Here is a 16,561-nt window from a genome sequence, read left to right on the forward strand (position 1 = left end):
AATTTTTACTTGTGATTGGCCCATTACCTAACCAGTCATCCACAGTGCTCCCAGAAGGCAGCAGACTGGCCTAATGATGTTAATGCAAAATGTCAACATAATTCGGCAGTCCTTGCTCAGTTATACTGATTGCCTGTTGGCTAAGGGTTCCACTTTTAAGCGCTGCGTCATACAGCTGGCACGTTGCTGCGTTAGTCCGCTCATACCAGGAAGCAGGCTTCCAGCAGCTGCAGCAGCCTCTTATGCTCTTTATTTAAACTACATATACATGTGATGTTTCACAAGCAGCTATAAATGTGGCTAGCTAGCAAATAGATGTGTTCACAATTATTGTTACCTCCCTGTCTGACTAGTGCCACAAAGCCTCTGTTAACACACAAGTGTTTTAAAAATATGATCTCCCTGTATAACGGTGAATGCTACGTCTTATGCTACGTCTTATGCTACTTAGCGGCCGGCCCAAAGGGTTGTAGGCCCATGTTTGTAACTCCTTGAAGTCCAATAAAGGTTTCTTTAAAAAAAAAAAAAAAAAATATATGATCTCCGTCCAAGCATTCACAGAGCGAAGTTACTGCAGTGTTTCCCTATTAAAATCCCTTTAGAGATGTGTGAGAAATTGGTTTGCTGGTTGAGGGGTGTGAAACCCTACTCAAGCAGCAACCACAAACCTTGTCAAAGTGAGGCACAAGCAAACCCCAAATTAACCTGGGCTTAACCCTCTGGTATCTTGGCACAGAGCAGACAGGCTTAATGTAGAGGCAATGTGCTTCACTTCAATCAGTAATAAAGTGAAAACACAACACAAGAAAAATCTCATGCCAGGTCAGAACAGGTGAGCAAAATGTAATAAATCAAGACCACAATGACAAAACTCCAATCAGTAGAACTGGAGATACGCAATTTCTGAAGATTTAAGTGAAAAAGGTGCCAATAGCCCAAAGTGCAATTTGCGGCTATCTGATCATGTGAGACTGGAACAAAGTCACAAGTTCATGCTGGCAGCGTTGGAGTGTGTGTCAGATACAGGAACTAGGTTAGTCCCTCTGAAAAGTTACCTTGCAAGTCCGATTTGCAATAGAGGGCCATGGGAGGAGCAGGGAAACTTTGCGAGCGGTTGTCCATGTAGCGCGAAGAGCAGTCCTGAAGTTGCAGATGATCATTGCTGTAGTGCAGCGATCCTGTCATTGTCATGAGCAATCTGACCGGAGATGCGTGGTGGCGCTCCCCGCGAGCGGTAGATGCTGTAACGCTAAGGGTTGGGTTTCAGGAACCTCCTGTTGGCCAACAGTGCAAGCGACGCCCCCGAGATCTGTCAATGCTGCTGTGCAAAGAGACCGGCCGGCTTCTTCTCGCGCTGATTTATAGTGTGAACGGTACAGCTCCAGTGCGAACAAGCCAGTCTACGGTTGCGATGGGCTCAAAAGCTTGATTTAAAAATCCTGAGAGCCCCACCAAGGGTCCAGGACCTGAGAGGCACCACTTGAGAGCCAGGGTCTCGCTGAAAATGGGTCCAGGGGCTGGTTGGAGAGCATTTTATGTCTCTTGGGCTCAGATCAGGAGGCCAGCAGAGACTATCCCTTTGATTCCCTCTGGGGTCCTGAGTTCAGTTTGAAGTTGCAGTTTCAGTTCTTCTTCTCCAGGCTAAGAGGACAGCAGGTCAGCACATCAGGGCAGCGGAGTGTCTTTCCTTGTAGCAGCACAGCAGTCCTCCTTCCTGGAAGAGTTTCCACAGGTACAGAAGTGTACTGAGGAGTTGGTATCTGAGGTCCTTCTTTTACACAGTTGTGCCTTTGCGGTGGGGAGAAGCTTCTAAAGACATGCCTTTGAAGTGCACAAATGCCCTGCCTTCCCTGGCTCCAGATTAACTGCAGGGAGTTTGCAGCCCATTGTGGGGAAGCAGGACATGGCCTATTCAATTGTAAGTGAGGCTGTGCCCAGCTCCTCCCGCCCATCCTGCCAGTGATGGCCCATCCAGTCACACCTAAGCTTTCATTGTGTGTGGCGGTCTAGGAGGAATACACAAAGCCCAACTATCACCCAGACCCAGTCATGTGGCCCAGAGACAGTCTGCGTGCACCAAATGGCTAAGGCAAGAAAATGGCAACTTTAAAAAAATTGACAGGTAAATATGCCTACAAGGGATTCATTTAGGCGTACTTTGTTAAACAGTTAGTAAACCAATAGGTCAAGGTTCCAGCCGGTAACCTGAAGTTCAGAAATCTACAATTGTTAATTTCTTCTTGGAAGATCTATGAAAGATACTAATGAAACGGGTGTGAATTCTTCGACAAACAAATTTGATAAAGGGCACAAAGAATTAAAGCAACACAAAAACAACCAAGGTTTACAAAGAAATTTCTGTGCTGCTACTACCTCAGTCATTGATGTGACCATCTATTCCAAACAAAAATACATAAATAGAGAAGTGAGTCTGAACAAAACAGAAAGCACTTTCTAAAGAAAACCAATTAATAAGGAAGTAGATGCTGTTGTCGACGTTTCGGTCTTGTTGGTGTTTGCATCCGTTAAACCATCTTTAGGACGATGAAATAAACTGTTGTATGACCCTTAAGAGCATTCCATGGGGAATGTCTTATCCTGACTGAATCTGATTATAGGTAAAATCTTCCTGGTCAAATACACCGAAAAAGAAGCTATTGAAGAGCTCTCGGGCTTAGTATGCTTCCAAACAAGCAAATGGCGGGTCACAACTCCTGTGACAGGCTGCTGTCCCTGCAGAGGGCGTCCATTTGTAAGGCTCTAATGAAGTCTCCTATGAAAGTTTTGCTGGTACTTGTGTTTGCTGACATCAAATGTAAAGAGGAGCGCTACTCCTCTCTAACAAACAGCTGTAACAGCACATAAATTTCTTTGTAAACCTCGGCCATTTTTATTTTGCTTTAATTCTTTGTGCCCTTTTTATTCACATTACATAAATTTGTTTGTGGAAGAATTCACACCAGTTTCATTAGTATCTTTTATAGATCTTCTATGAAGAAATGAACAATTGAATTGTAGATTTGTGAACTTTCGGTTACCGGCTGGAATATTAACCCATTGTTATACTAACTGTTTAACAAAGTACGCCTAAATAAATCCCTTGTAGGCATATTTACCTGTCAATAGTTAACTTTCCCTAGCCTTCAAGGGTTAATTGGGTTCCCCACTTACTCTCTCATCAACTTTCTAAAAATGGCATTTTCAGAATTGCAATTGAAAATACAACTTCACGTTAGGATTTTAAATTTTGATTCCAGGGACACCAAACATGAACTGCTCATCTCTTCTCATTTGGAAATTACACTGATAAAAGGTAATGAGGTAACTCCAATAATATCCTAATGAAGATATAGGCAGTAGTGAAAAACTAATTACGAGATTTTCACTACCAGGACATGTAAATTTAAAAGTACATGTCCTACTTTTTAATTACATTGCCCTTTGACCTGTCGAGAGCCTACCCTAGGTGACACTTGTATGCATTAAAAAGGAAGGGTTGGGCGTGGCAAAAGGTTTATTTTGCAAGGTCAAATTGGAAGTTTAAAACTGCGCACACAGGCTCTGCAATGGCAGGCCTGAGACATGTTTAAAGGGCTACTTAAGTGGATGATACAATCAGTGCTGCAGACCCACTAGTAGCATTTACTTTACAGGACCTGGGTACATGCAGTACTGCTGTTTCAGTTACTTATAAGTAAAGTAAACATGCCAGTAGGGTGCAAGCCAATGTTACCATCGTTTTGTTAAAGAGCATAAGCACTCTAGCACTGGTTAGGAGTGGTAAAGTGTGTAGAGTCCTAAGGCCAACAAAAAACTAAGTGAGCAAAAATAGGAGGTCTCAAAGCAAAACGTTTGGGGAGGGGGAATAAACCATGTCAAGGATGCCAGGTCTAACACTTGGGTTTCCTCATGTTGTTTATTTTCAGTGTTCTGTTTGTACTAGGCAAGTATAACTAGTAACTGTTACAACGTATTTCACGTGCTGCGAATGTAGTTTCACAGTTGATAATCTCATATTGTCTGTGATGAAATCTTAGTGCTATTATCGAATGGTATCATTACAACCGTGTCAAACCTGCATCACAACAATAAAATCCAGTAGGTCTACTGAGCAGCCGTCTTTCACGTACTGCAGCAATGCGAGTCCTTCTTAGCATGCTTTTAAGTTTAGATAGTATCCTGCTACTCCTCTGTGGGAACTAATTTAGATATATGTTCAATTCTGGGTGTTTAATTCCCACGTCAGAGTGTTTATGACTTCTTTCGACATCAGTGTTTATAAGATCTTTCCTATTTCCTGTGACTCATTACTGAAAGCACTAATACAATTCACAACGTTTCATGGTTGTTTTCCAATGTTTACAATAGCAGCGTCCTTTCCCTGTCTCAACGCCTGTGGGTTTTTTTCCAATTGGACCACTGAGGTCGTGTTTGATTGTGAATTCTTTCAGTCTTTTGAGCTTCCGCTGTAAAATCGCTCTCATGTACAGTATATTCTTACCAGCAACCTTTGGTCGTGGGGGATGCTGGAATACAGTCTCCTGTGAGCAACACTCGGAGCCTACCCTTAGTTGGCATCGTGTTAGCTGCAGTGCGCGTGCCTGAGCCCAACGTTGACAAACATACAGCCAGATTCACAATCGTGATTTAACAAAATAAAGTTAGAATTGAACCCATGTTGGTTATTTCCGCTATTTTGCTGATTTCCAGTTCTCAAATGCGTGCCAATTCCAGAGACGTTTTAAGGCCTGGGTAAAGTGGGCTGTGGCCCAGGGCACCAGCCTTACGGGGACCCCTGATAGTCAACTCTGTTCTGCAGAGTGTCTTGCCTTGATGACTTGAATAATTCTTAAACAGATTGTTTTAAATATTTTTCTTGATTGTTCCTTTATTTTTAAGGTGGGTATTTTTTTTTTTTATCAAAACAGGACCTCACATATGAGAAACGGGAGGGTGTCTCAGAGAGCATTTGCAGTAATTTTAATGAGCTGCTGCTGTGTTACAGTATTGAGAACACACTCCACTATCTCTGAATATTGGCTATAAACATATTTAAAATTTGAACGAGTGTGTCCGTGCACTATCAGTGACCTGGCCAAAGAGGACATGAAAGAGCTAAAACCGGATCATAAATTCAAAAATGTTATGAAAAGGGGCCACCAAAATACGTTTGGCCCAGAGCCCCCAAAATTCTTAAGATGTCCCTGGCCAATTCCCGCAAACATAAACATTACAGATGTGTATTTCCACAAACGGGAATGTTATTTAACGCAAAATCAGTTTTGTTTTTTTCTTGCTTTGAACAATATTTTCCCCGTGGTTGAACCCCTTTCCCCAACTCCCTTAACAGCTTTAGAGATATCCGTCAACGAAAACTTTTACAGGAGTATTTCTTTTGGCTGAAAAACGTTTTGAAATTGTTAGCAAGGGCCCACAGACCTACAATTGTGTTGGTTTTCATCAATGTTTACAGGTGGCTCTAACCAGGAATGCCTACTACCTACTACCTGCTGCTAGCGATAGCTCTGTGACCATCACCCCCTTCTCCGAGGGTAACATCCCTTCACTCCTGACACCGTATGCAGCTCTGCTTTCATAAGTCATTTTTTACTCCCTTAAATTACACTTGGGTGCACAAAAACCTTTAAGAATTTGGGTCTCGTGACCTCGAGCCTGCTGTGAGCGCTGTGCAGATGCAAAAGGGTCGCATAAATGCCAGTTTGGTGCATGAGCTGCAGACAACAAACCTTGGAAAAACAGAAACGACATCGGGAGAGAGTCCCAGCCTTTGGTACGAAAGTTTTGAAGGTCACGAGAACACATTATATAATACGCAGATATGCAGAGAGAATGCAGGTGTTAGCTGGGCCTCGAAGAATTCTAAAGATCTAGAAATTAATAATATAATGCAGCCCTCCATATATTGATAACCTGTAAAAGTAGGTGATTGTGAGATGTACTTGTTTCCTGTCAGTCCTGGTCACCAGTATCTGTCGGCAGTTAGAACCGGCTCCCGGAGCCTCATGGCCCAGGTAGTTGTAATCGAGACTGAGCTGCTGTTTTAGCTTCAGGTCAGGTCGGGGATAGAAAGTTGAGAGTTCTGTGACATTTGAGATATTAGATCGTGTTTTACTTTTGGCCCTTTGCTGCCACAACAGCGGCGCTGTCCAGAATTATTGTGAATAAAAAGTATATCGGGTGGTACTGGAACCTGATTAGACCTATAAAATGCAAAGGCAGAAGCAGGGGGCTATCTCGAATGCATACCAGTGACAGTGTGATCAAGTGTCATTTTTTAACTAAGTGAATTATTAAATATTTAATATCCATCGTGACATGTCAAAATATATCTTAATATAACTTGATGAATATACTTAAAGAGATAATAGTATGAAACATTGTAGGGTAAGTTTGACATATCGGTAAGAGAAAGAGAAGCTGTGGGGAGTTAGAGCAAGTGTTTTAGCAGCAGCATGTCCAAGCTCTTTAAACACTTGTGAGTCTCCCAGGCCTAGTTAGGGCCTGCGGTGTAACAAGGGAGTAAACGTCCTTCCAGATGTTCAGTTCTGGGCTTGGAGCAGTGAAGCCTGCATGACCTAATGCACAAACACCCGAGCCGCTCCCTTCCACCTGCAGAGCTCATGTCCCCGATACCTTTCCACCGGAGTGAGCTCATGCACAGCAAACCCAATGAAGTTTGGAGGGGATCGAGAAATCCAGAAGGTATTCATTGAATAAACAGGTTTCAAATATATAGGGAAGTATATATTAATGTTGCATAGTTATAAATGCGATCCATTATGAGGACAGTTCTTCCAAAATGCAGTTTCGCATCCATTTTCTGCAACTGCTGTTCCCTTGCGGGGGCACTGCAGACCCCGCTGGTCCCAGTACACCCACCTGTGTGCGCGGTCTCACGGCGTGAGAGAGCCAAGGATTATGACACACTCATCCTTGCAAATGGCGATTTGCTTTTCTATGCCATGCCAGCGTTACACTGACAGCAGTGCATGGCCCACTGGAATGGTGTGGCTGGTGCCACGGCTCCTGTGCCACCTTCATGGACGAATGAAGGGTCCCAAGGGTCCTAATGCAAGCTATGAGAATGTCCCCCAGTGTGCCTTCTAATGCGGTCAAATACAGCCACAATTGGGTTGAATGATGGAACCCTAGGCTCTTGGTGCCACTGTCCCTGCTGCACTATTGATGACCAAGCATGTAACTATTTTCGGTGTGTGTGTATATGTACATATATATATATATATAATCTATCTCCATGAATACTTCTAAGCCTCCCACATCCGTTAATGTGCCTCCACTTTAGACCCAGCGGGAAAGAAAGTAAGAGGCACGACTCTGTAGTTCACCTGCAATCTTTGATTTATTTATTTCATGTAAGTTGCAAGAAGTATTAACCTATGCATTCACTCTATGGCACAATATGTGCTTGTTTGTGGGATGCGCAGTCCGCAAGACCTGTATCCACAATAAAATGACACCACACATGTGTAAGAAGTGAACATATATATATATATATAGGTGGAAGACTGATGCCACTGTACCCCGAACTGAGTATAGGGGCCTCAGCAGGTACAAGTGGAAGAGGGCATCCCTGGTGCCAGGGCTGCAGCAGAACATAACATAGTACTTCACCTGAGATTGAACAGCAGGGAAATAGCAAGAAACATAACTAGACAGGCAGAACCAAGTGTAAATGAAGAACGAGACACAGTAAGAAAAAACCAGACTTAAAGTAAATAGATCAGAAACAAGTAACTAGGCAGCGCGATATGTACTAAGATCACTTACCTTGACCTCAAATGTTAGGACTGAAGGATCCTTCAGGTGGACGGTACAGGCAACCAATAGGGGTTTCAAGTAACCATGTCACTCCTCAGAAGACAGAGTGGCTTCAAGGACGTGCAGTTTGAAGAAACCGGTATCGGGGGTGGCAGGGTGTACCTGTGGTTGATTCCAGTGCAGTGCCTGCCATCTGCCGTTGTATCCAAGCAGTACAATTTGTTGTTTCAGCTCAAGTGTGACTCGAATGGCTCATCCGTACATCACCTGAAGCCACAAGGAGCTGTGGCACGGAGTCCACCTCTATTAATTTTATCCGCTATCAGTTCTGGTAGTGTAAATTCTCCTTCTGTAAAATTTCTAGAATCTGACAACACAGAAGATGCATACGCGTCTAGCATTGAGCACACCCAGAAGAATTTTGACAGACCGTCATGCGTTTTTGAGTCCTTTGCGAGTACTTTTGGGGCAGGTTGTGCTTGTGTTCAGAATAAAGGCGAATACCCCATTTAACATTTGCCCTAGTGTAACTCACCTCTATCCCTTGAGGAGGAACAAGTGTTTGAGCTAAAAGTCAGTTTGGTTCTCGAAACAGTCAAAAATGACTCCAGCATGCCTACATGCATCCCATGATTGGGAATTTCACCCGCACAAAAATTAACCAGAATACTGGCGTACTCTGACTTACCACCGTACTGCAAACACATGGCAGTGATTCTTAGCTCCCAAAAGATGCCCATGCCAGGGAATATTCAACTGTTTGTGACTATGGAAAATATATGTTAGGTAGGCTGTGTTACAGGTAAGGAACTTTTGATTGATAAATATTCATGGATGGCATAAGAGAATATTAAGGACAAACAGTTTGATAATCAGCTACTTCTACAGACCCTTCATTTCACATTTGTATGCATCTCACTGATTTTAGCATTAGTTCAAAAGTTTTAAGACACTTTACATGTTGTTCACCACAGAGATGCCCTGATTAAAATGAAAGATGTGTACGAGAAAAATCCACAGATGGGAGATCCGAGCAGTTTACAGCCAAAGTTAGCAGAGACGATGGCAAACATTGACCGTCTCCGAATGGAAATTAACAAAAATGAGGTAACCGTTTTTTCATTAGAAATTGTGAAAATGTGGGAAATTGCACTTAGAAATTCATGTACTTTTTGATTTCAAGCCCACTGGAAAGCATCTTACAGGTCCTCCTGTTCTTTCTTTTGTGTCATGTCATCTGGGTTTTGACACACACATTGTGCCGTCATAAAACGTAAAGGAACAGATCACTCCTTGGTCGCATAATATCATTAATTCATCTTTCCCAAGAGGCATCTTTGCAGATTGCTTCAACCAGGTCATTGTTCAAAGCTGCTAAAGTCCTCCCTGATTCCAATGGGCTCTGAAAACTGCTGGCAATTTTCCTTGTTACCTCACATTTCTAAACACGTAGAGTAAACCGTCACTGCACAACTTCAACGTTTTGTTGACCAGAACCAATAATAAAAGGCTGTCAAGCTGAATTTAAACCTGTATGAAGTTCTGAGTAAGTGTTACCGTCCATCCATGAAGGTCTACTTATATTGGTAGATGATTGAAGGGGGTGTCCTAATAACATTGAACATCATCGCTGCGTTCTATCCCAATGTGTCTACGGCGCCTTGTCACATACAGTAACACTGGCACTGCCTTAGTCTGGATTGCCTCCTTCTCTCAAATAGGTCACAATCCGTTCAACTTGACCCTTTCCACTCCCAGTCAAAGCCTCCTCCATGGGGAGTCTGCCTGGGACCATATTGTCACTCCTGCAACTTGTGCACCGGCGCTCACTTACTGCGGACATTTCAAGTCAAGTTGTATTTTTAAGCTGATGACGCTCAGAAAAGTTGTCCGTTGTCTACGGATTGCTTTGATAGTTCAACCGACCTTGCTTCAGTGTTAGAAGCCACTCATAGATGGAAGAAGGTCAGCTTTATGAAGTTCAGTCCCAGCAGAACTGACATTCTCCCACTTTTTTACCAAGATCAGTAGATGGCATCCACTCGTCTTTTTTTAAAACCACTTTTTATTGATTTAAATCGTGGGTCGCAAACTCTGTTCATAATATTTGCATATGTCAATCAGCCGTAGGATGGCAAATGAAGGAAAAACGTACAATTGACTAGGATCATGTCTGAAGTATACAGAAATAATTTTGACATTTATGGGGTTTCTGTGGACCTTCCAGGGGCCGTTTCTATAACGCGCAAAGAAACACAGTCCACCCATTACTGGAAATTGCAGTAATCATTTAAGAGGTACAATGCAAAAACAAACCCAAACTTAAGAACCGGAGAGGCTGGTGGACCTGGGGCTAGTCTCTCAGTCTCCAGAGACTACTTGTTCTCCACTCCCTAAACATTGATTCTGTAGCACGTGGTCTCCAGTTCTGGAAGCCGTAACTCCAGCACAACCTCTCCTCTTGCACCCAGACGACTCCTGTCCATTCAATATCAAAGCCTCTCACTCGTCGAACACCATGACCCTATATTTTTCTGAGACCTCCCCTCACTCATCGAACACCAGGGCCCTATATTTCTCTGAGACCTCCCCTCACTCGTCGAACACCAGGGCCCTAAACCTTTGGGGACTCTACCCTCACTCCTGCAACATTAGGGCCCTATACTCTGTGCCCTCAACTCACTCATCAAACTCCAGGGTCCTAAACTTCTCCGGACCCCCTCCTCACTCCTTGGACACAGTTGCCTGAGTCACCGCTATCTCTAGGTGGGCCACATTATGGAGGTTGCTATTTGTCTGAGCCTCAGAAATCTGTCAACTCTTCCTGCAGGAAGAATTGATGTAAACTGAGCACGTAGCCATCACTTTCTGGATAAATTATATAAAAACATTTAGTGCATGTGGACACCTGCGTGGTAGAATGCATAGTTACCAGTCTTTCTACTTGGCCTTTCGTAGCTGCTGTATGTCATTAAGTAAATTAAAGGTGTCATCCAGTGCTAAAAAAGACAGTTCTCGTTACTTATACAGCATCACTAGCAGTCACAAACGATAGCCATTTTAGAATGTTACTTTATTTGATGATATCCGCTTGGGTTTTCAGGCATATTGTAAAATTATTCACTGGACGGGCCACTTCAAAATTAGGATTTGCACTTTAAAAATAAGGAAGCAAAAGTTATTGAAATGTATGTACTCTCACACATTTGTTGTGCTTGCTCTCAGCCGAAGTTGTAATCGCAGTGCGCTAAACAGATGAACATGTTCTCAATCCACTGCCCACCAGGTGTACTAAATCAGGGTGTCTCGTTTTTCAGGCCTGGCTGTCTGAAGTTGAAGGAAAGACGGGGAACAGCAGAGGAGACCGAAGGCTCAGCAGTGACGTAAACCACCTTGTTGCACAGGGACGAGAGAGGTTACTGCTTTTTTCATCCTTGTTCATTCCATATTGAAGTGTTCCTGGCTGCTCTTCACCTGTATTTGGTAGCATGAGATTTTTTTAATGTCGAATCCCCAAGGGTACAATTGTGATAGGTAAGCATCCAGGCTTTCCTGACCAATCACAACGCTGCATTGCAGTGTTGTGATTGGTTTTGAGCATCCTGGTTTGATGCTCAACCAGGGAACAGGGGCCAGGACTTGTTCTCCACGCAGGCTGTAATGCAGCCTGCACGGAGAACGAGGAAAGTGCACATGACTGGTTTGGGTGACCCGTAAAGGCCGACCTGTTATTGTGCACTTAGGAGTGGGCAAACCACTCCTCCGCTGCTCCGTGAGCAGAGCAGCCCCGCCCACAAAAGAAACCTGAAATGAAATAATTAAAGTTATTATCATTTTATTTTTCCTTTTCTTGCCACTGCTCGAAAGCAGTGGGGTGACGCTCCTCTGCCATAGCGGAGGAGCCGCCACTGGTCAGTTTGTGTTTTCAGCCTTTTCTTACAGCTTAACTCCAGACTTGACTAGGAGCGATCGTCTGCTTACAAACGAAGCGTCATCACCGCTCATCTGTGATGCAGTTTATCCAACGTAGAGCCCTCTCCTTGAGATGCAGTTTATCCAACGTAGAGCCCTCTCTTTGAGATGCAGTTTATCCAACGTAGAGCCTTCTCCTTGAAATGCAGTTTATCCAACGTAGAGCCTTCTCCTTGAAATGCAGTTTATCCAACGTAGGGCCCTCTCCTTGAAATGCAGTTTATCCAAAGGAGAGCCTTCTCCTTGTGATGCAGTTTATCCAAAGGAGAGCCTTCTTCTTGTGATGCAGTTTATCCAACGGAACGCTTTCGCAAGGATTGTGAAAGTTCATCCTGTGTTGGGAGTTTTGCTTCATCACACAGGGCAGGCTTTTACTTGCATAGCGGTCTATCAATAATACATTACAGCAGTGACAGGTGATAGCATAGGTGAACATGATACACCAAAAATGCTAACGATGAAAGGGCACGCCTTGTCTACTGGCTGTTTAGAAGATCTTATGTCAACCGATGCACAATGTGCGACTGTCTGCCAGGCTTGTGGTGGCACCCCTGGGGATGTGGCAGCAGAACATTAGATGCTGCTGCAGCAAGTTGCCAGCGTGCTTCAGTGTCAATAGAAAACGTTTGTGTTAAGGGTAAGAGGACCACTTGACTTCAATGCCACTAGAGCTTTGAGTATTTTATAGTTGCTTGTAAGAACCACATAACAGGACAACACAATAGCTATTTTGCTCTAATATGTTGTGGAAGCACCACAAATTATTTTCCATAAGTATTTGTATAGGTTGACCTATAGGTCCAGGGGTTCCAAATTTCAGATATCCACATAAGATTAATTTACATAAATGGAAATTCAGTGGAATCAGTTTACTTAGTTGAATATTGCAAATCTGGATTGGATCCAATCTTCAAGTAATTATACTGAACCCCAATGGTCCAAGATGGCCCATGTCAACTGCTGGTATGTCCATCGTCACTTCAATAGGCACATCTTTCAACCTTCGATTCTCTTATGGCACTAAATCTGCATTCTTAATGAACTATCCTCTCATGTATTTTAAGTCGGTAGTAGTTGGTCATACGTGACTGGCACAATTAGTATCCTGCAATAGCAGGAAGGGCATCACCTCACAATCCTGGATGCTTGAATATTATCAAACTAATTGTTTACATGTGCCTGTTCACCCTCCGGAAAGTTTTTTTTTTTTTTTTTAAATACTAACTCTCATGTACACAAGTATTCTGAGGTTGATGGACAGTCTCACATTTTTGCCTTATGATTTGGGAGTGGGTGCATGCACAGCAAGTTGCAAGCCGTCTGAAACAAAACATTAATATTGCTCTCCCCATCACCTCCATTTTGGAATGAAGTCTGGCATCTCCCTACACTCTTCCCACCCCGACCCCACAGTAGTATGGTAGTAGGGTTCATATATTATGGAATGAAATGATGTAATGATGCATTGAGGGGATGTTCTAGAATGTAAGCACCCTGCAGGCACTTGTTGTGCTGCGGTGCAGGAACCAGCCGTGGGGTCATTGCTGGAATAAAGTTCCTGTTGAAACCAGCATGGATTACTGAGGGGCGTTTCTTCGAGCTCCCCATATTACACCCACCCCATCTACTCTCATATTGAGGATCTGGCTGTGGGGTGTCAGAATAAAAGGTCACTACCATACTTCTGCTCTGTCACAGCATTTAAGGAAAAAAGGTCAATAAACTATCTAAAGGCATCCTCAGACGTCCAGAACTAGTAATAGTTGGTGGCATTGGGTTTTCTCTAAAGGTGAAAGGTCACAGAATTTGTAGTAGCTCTTTCTTTCTTTTACGATGTTTTGAAATAAAATTATGACACTGTGCTAAGCCTAGGGTGACCGTCCGTAATTTGGACCTCACGTCCGTTGTCCGTGAGCATCCCTTGTACGGACGCCTTTTGTCCGTAATTTTGGGCATTGCAGGGAACAGCACTGTTCCCTGCACCCTAATGGGGCCGCCTCGCACTCTTCCTGGGAGCACAAGAGCACCCCCGCCCCGCCCATTGTCAATCTGTCTGCGGCTGATTGCCACATACAGAATGACAATGGCCAGTCTGGGCTGTTACAGCATGTGTTGGCCTCCTCCTGCCACGGTCTAGGGCAGCGCATTCAGGCAGATGGAAGGCAAAAACGCCAATTCTGCAGTTCATTCAAAGAAGCTGGTGAAACAAGTTGAAAAGAAGAGGCTAGAGTTATTTCAGTCTCATCATTTTAGAAAAGTGCACTTTCAATATTATATTCAACGAAGCCGTGGTTGCTGCATTTTTATTTTATGCAACTAACCACCATTGACAAAGCCAACAGTCCTGGCTTGTTGTTGGTGTAATGATACTTGCTGTATTATATATCTGGATGCAATGACAGAAACAGCATAATACCAGTCGGGCGGAACACTAGGCTAAGCACAGATTTTTAGCTTAGGTGTTTTAAGCCACACCCTTAATTACATCAAACACCCCCTTTGGAGACCCACCCCCTTTTTTTTTCATCCCGCTTAAAGCCCTGGAAACAACACCATGTTACAGTCACCTCATGGCATGGCACTATGCATCATGCATGACTCATGACTCCCACTTTTTCAGACTGCCTATGTGCATGGGTATAGTAAACCCTACCCCCACCCCTTGCTTTAGGAACTACAGCAAGGGTGAAATTCTTGATGGGCCTCTTCTGTATGCAACTCTGCAGACAAAGGCTCGGCTCATAATTAATATGAAAAGGTGGGTGGGTGAGTGAGTGAAGGGATGTCTGGATAGATTAGTGAAATGATGAATGGATGAATGAAAGGGTGAATAGATGGATAATGAGCGAAAGGATGGATGGATGAGTGAGATTGGATGATCGGCGAGTGGATGGATGAGTGAAAGGATGGATGAGTGATGAGATCAATGGATGGATTCATGAGTGGATAAGTAGAAGGATGAATGAATGGATGGCTAAGTATAAGGGTCAATGGAGAGAGAAAGGGTGGATGGATGACTGACTGAAAAGGTGAATGGGTGGAAGGATGAGTGACTGGGTAAAGGGATGAGTAAGTGAAAGAATGAGTAAGTGAAAGAATGGCTTGATGGGTGAAAGGGTAAATGGCTGGTTGGATGAGTGGATGGATGAGTGTACAGATGTATGGGGTGAAAGGGTGGTTGGATGGATGAGTGAAAGTGTGGATAGAGGGTTGGGTGAGTGAAATGATGGATGGAAGGATACACGATGGATAGGTTTGTAAATGGATGAATATGTTTGGATATAGATGGGATTACTTATATACTATTGCCCGACCTCCTCTGATGTGTCTGTAAAACTTACTTTTTGTCCCGAAGTTTTGTCCTGAATTTTTGTCCTCAATGTTGACCCTTTGTCCTGAATATTTACACTCGCCGTCCTGAATTTGCACCCATGCCAGTTGGTCACCCTAGCTAAGCCACTTTTCAACCATTCATTGGGGCATTTACGGTCAAGGATGTGATCTGAGCTGAACTCCTTCCTATTACTAATAACTTATTTTTGTAATTTATATATTACTTGATTTTGTTCATTTTCTGTTGCTTTACAGTGGTGTAATTTGCAGGTCTGATTACATAATTTAGTGGAACTCGTTTTACCTCTTTAAGGCAGATGAGTCTTTCTGAACTGATTCTATATATATTTCTTTGACTCTGTTATATTTTTGTATCCATTTGAACCATTTTTATGGAAAGTTAATACATCTTCTCAAGTGCATTCTGGGATACCAGTTAGGGTAACGTTTTTTCATGGTGAGTTTGATCACAAACAGTGCTGCAGAGCAGCTCTAGTGTTAACATGGCGAATTACCAGTTGCAACAAGGGAGCAATCCCTCAGTGCAGACCACTGCTTACGGAAGCCACAAGCATTGCTGCGAATTCCACAAGCATCAGACATAAATACTGATTTTCATTGCGATTAAAAAAAAAAAAAAAAAAAAAAAAGCAGAGAAAGTTTCACATCTGTGAACCTTCAGTAAAACCCCTTAACACTGTGTTGGGCGCAGTCCTTTGAAATGTCCTGTTTAGCAGGTACTTGGGTATTTTACAATTTGAATTATTCCTCAGTATTTAGTCAGCACCACGTAATAAAGTTAAGTTCCCCAAATAAGCTTTGATGAAAGCAAATGTTGTGATGTCTGCAGATTACCTCAGTGAAAACTGAACCCTTCGAACAGTGTGAATGAGAGATTAACTCTTTGAAAACTGATAATTATTTTACTGCTAAATGAAGACCAATAAATGGAATGAAAGATGCATGGAATATCTATAGCACAATTCTACTGAACCTTACTGAAGACAACCGTACACACCTGTGAAAAGTTTTCCGCTTCTTTGCTTGAGCTCTGTACAATCTGTGTTTGTCGTAAGTCTGGGTAATGTTGGCACAAACATCTTTCAAACTGGTGGTTTGGGTTCATTCTGCAAAAACGTTTACGCAGTTCTGTATCAACCACATTTCCTAGAAGCGTAATACATTTTCTTTATTGATGAGAAGATACATTCTTTGGAAGACATTCAGGGTTCTAGTGATTAGACAGAACCTTGCCGAGGCACCATTGCCTTCAGTGCTCACTTTGGAAACATGATTGTAAACAGCTGGCCTGGGGTGTATACTGTACAGCGCCTACAGGGCACCAGGTGCTTTGTCAGTGATAATTTTAAGATAAAAACTTCAGTTTTTCCGAATCACGCGTTCCAAATATGGAGTTTTACCACAGTTGCTTGAAAGAAGCTTAATCAGTTGTTAT

General features: G+C 43.1%; 1 protein-coding gene across 2 annotated transcripts in view; it reads left to right on the forward strand.

The window, feature by feature from the left end:
* Positions 1–16,561, forward strand: part of FNBP1L (formin binding protein 1 like) — a 535,360-nt gene that overhangs the window by 473,806 nt on the left and 44,993 nt on the right. For both annotated transcript variants that reach the window (XM_085602211.1, XM_085602212.1), the window contains exons 11-12: positions 8,775–8,907; positions 11,118–11,215. In XM_085602211.1, the coding sequence (XP_085458337.1) occupies positions 8,775–8,907; positions 11,118–11,215 (231 nt within the window). The remainder of the gene's footprint in view (positions 1–8,774; positions 8,908–11,117; positions 11,216–16,561) is intronic.

Source organism: Triturus cristatus, chromosome 4_2, assembly GCF_964204655.1.
Source record: "Triturus cristatus chromosome 4_2, aTriCri1.1, whole genome shotgun sequence".
In the NCBI taxonomy this organism is placed as follows: domain Eukaryota; kingdom Metazoa; phylum Chordata; class Amphibia; order Caudata; family Salamandridae; genus Triturus; species Triturus cristatus.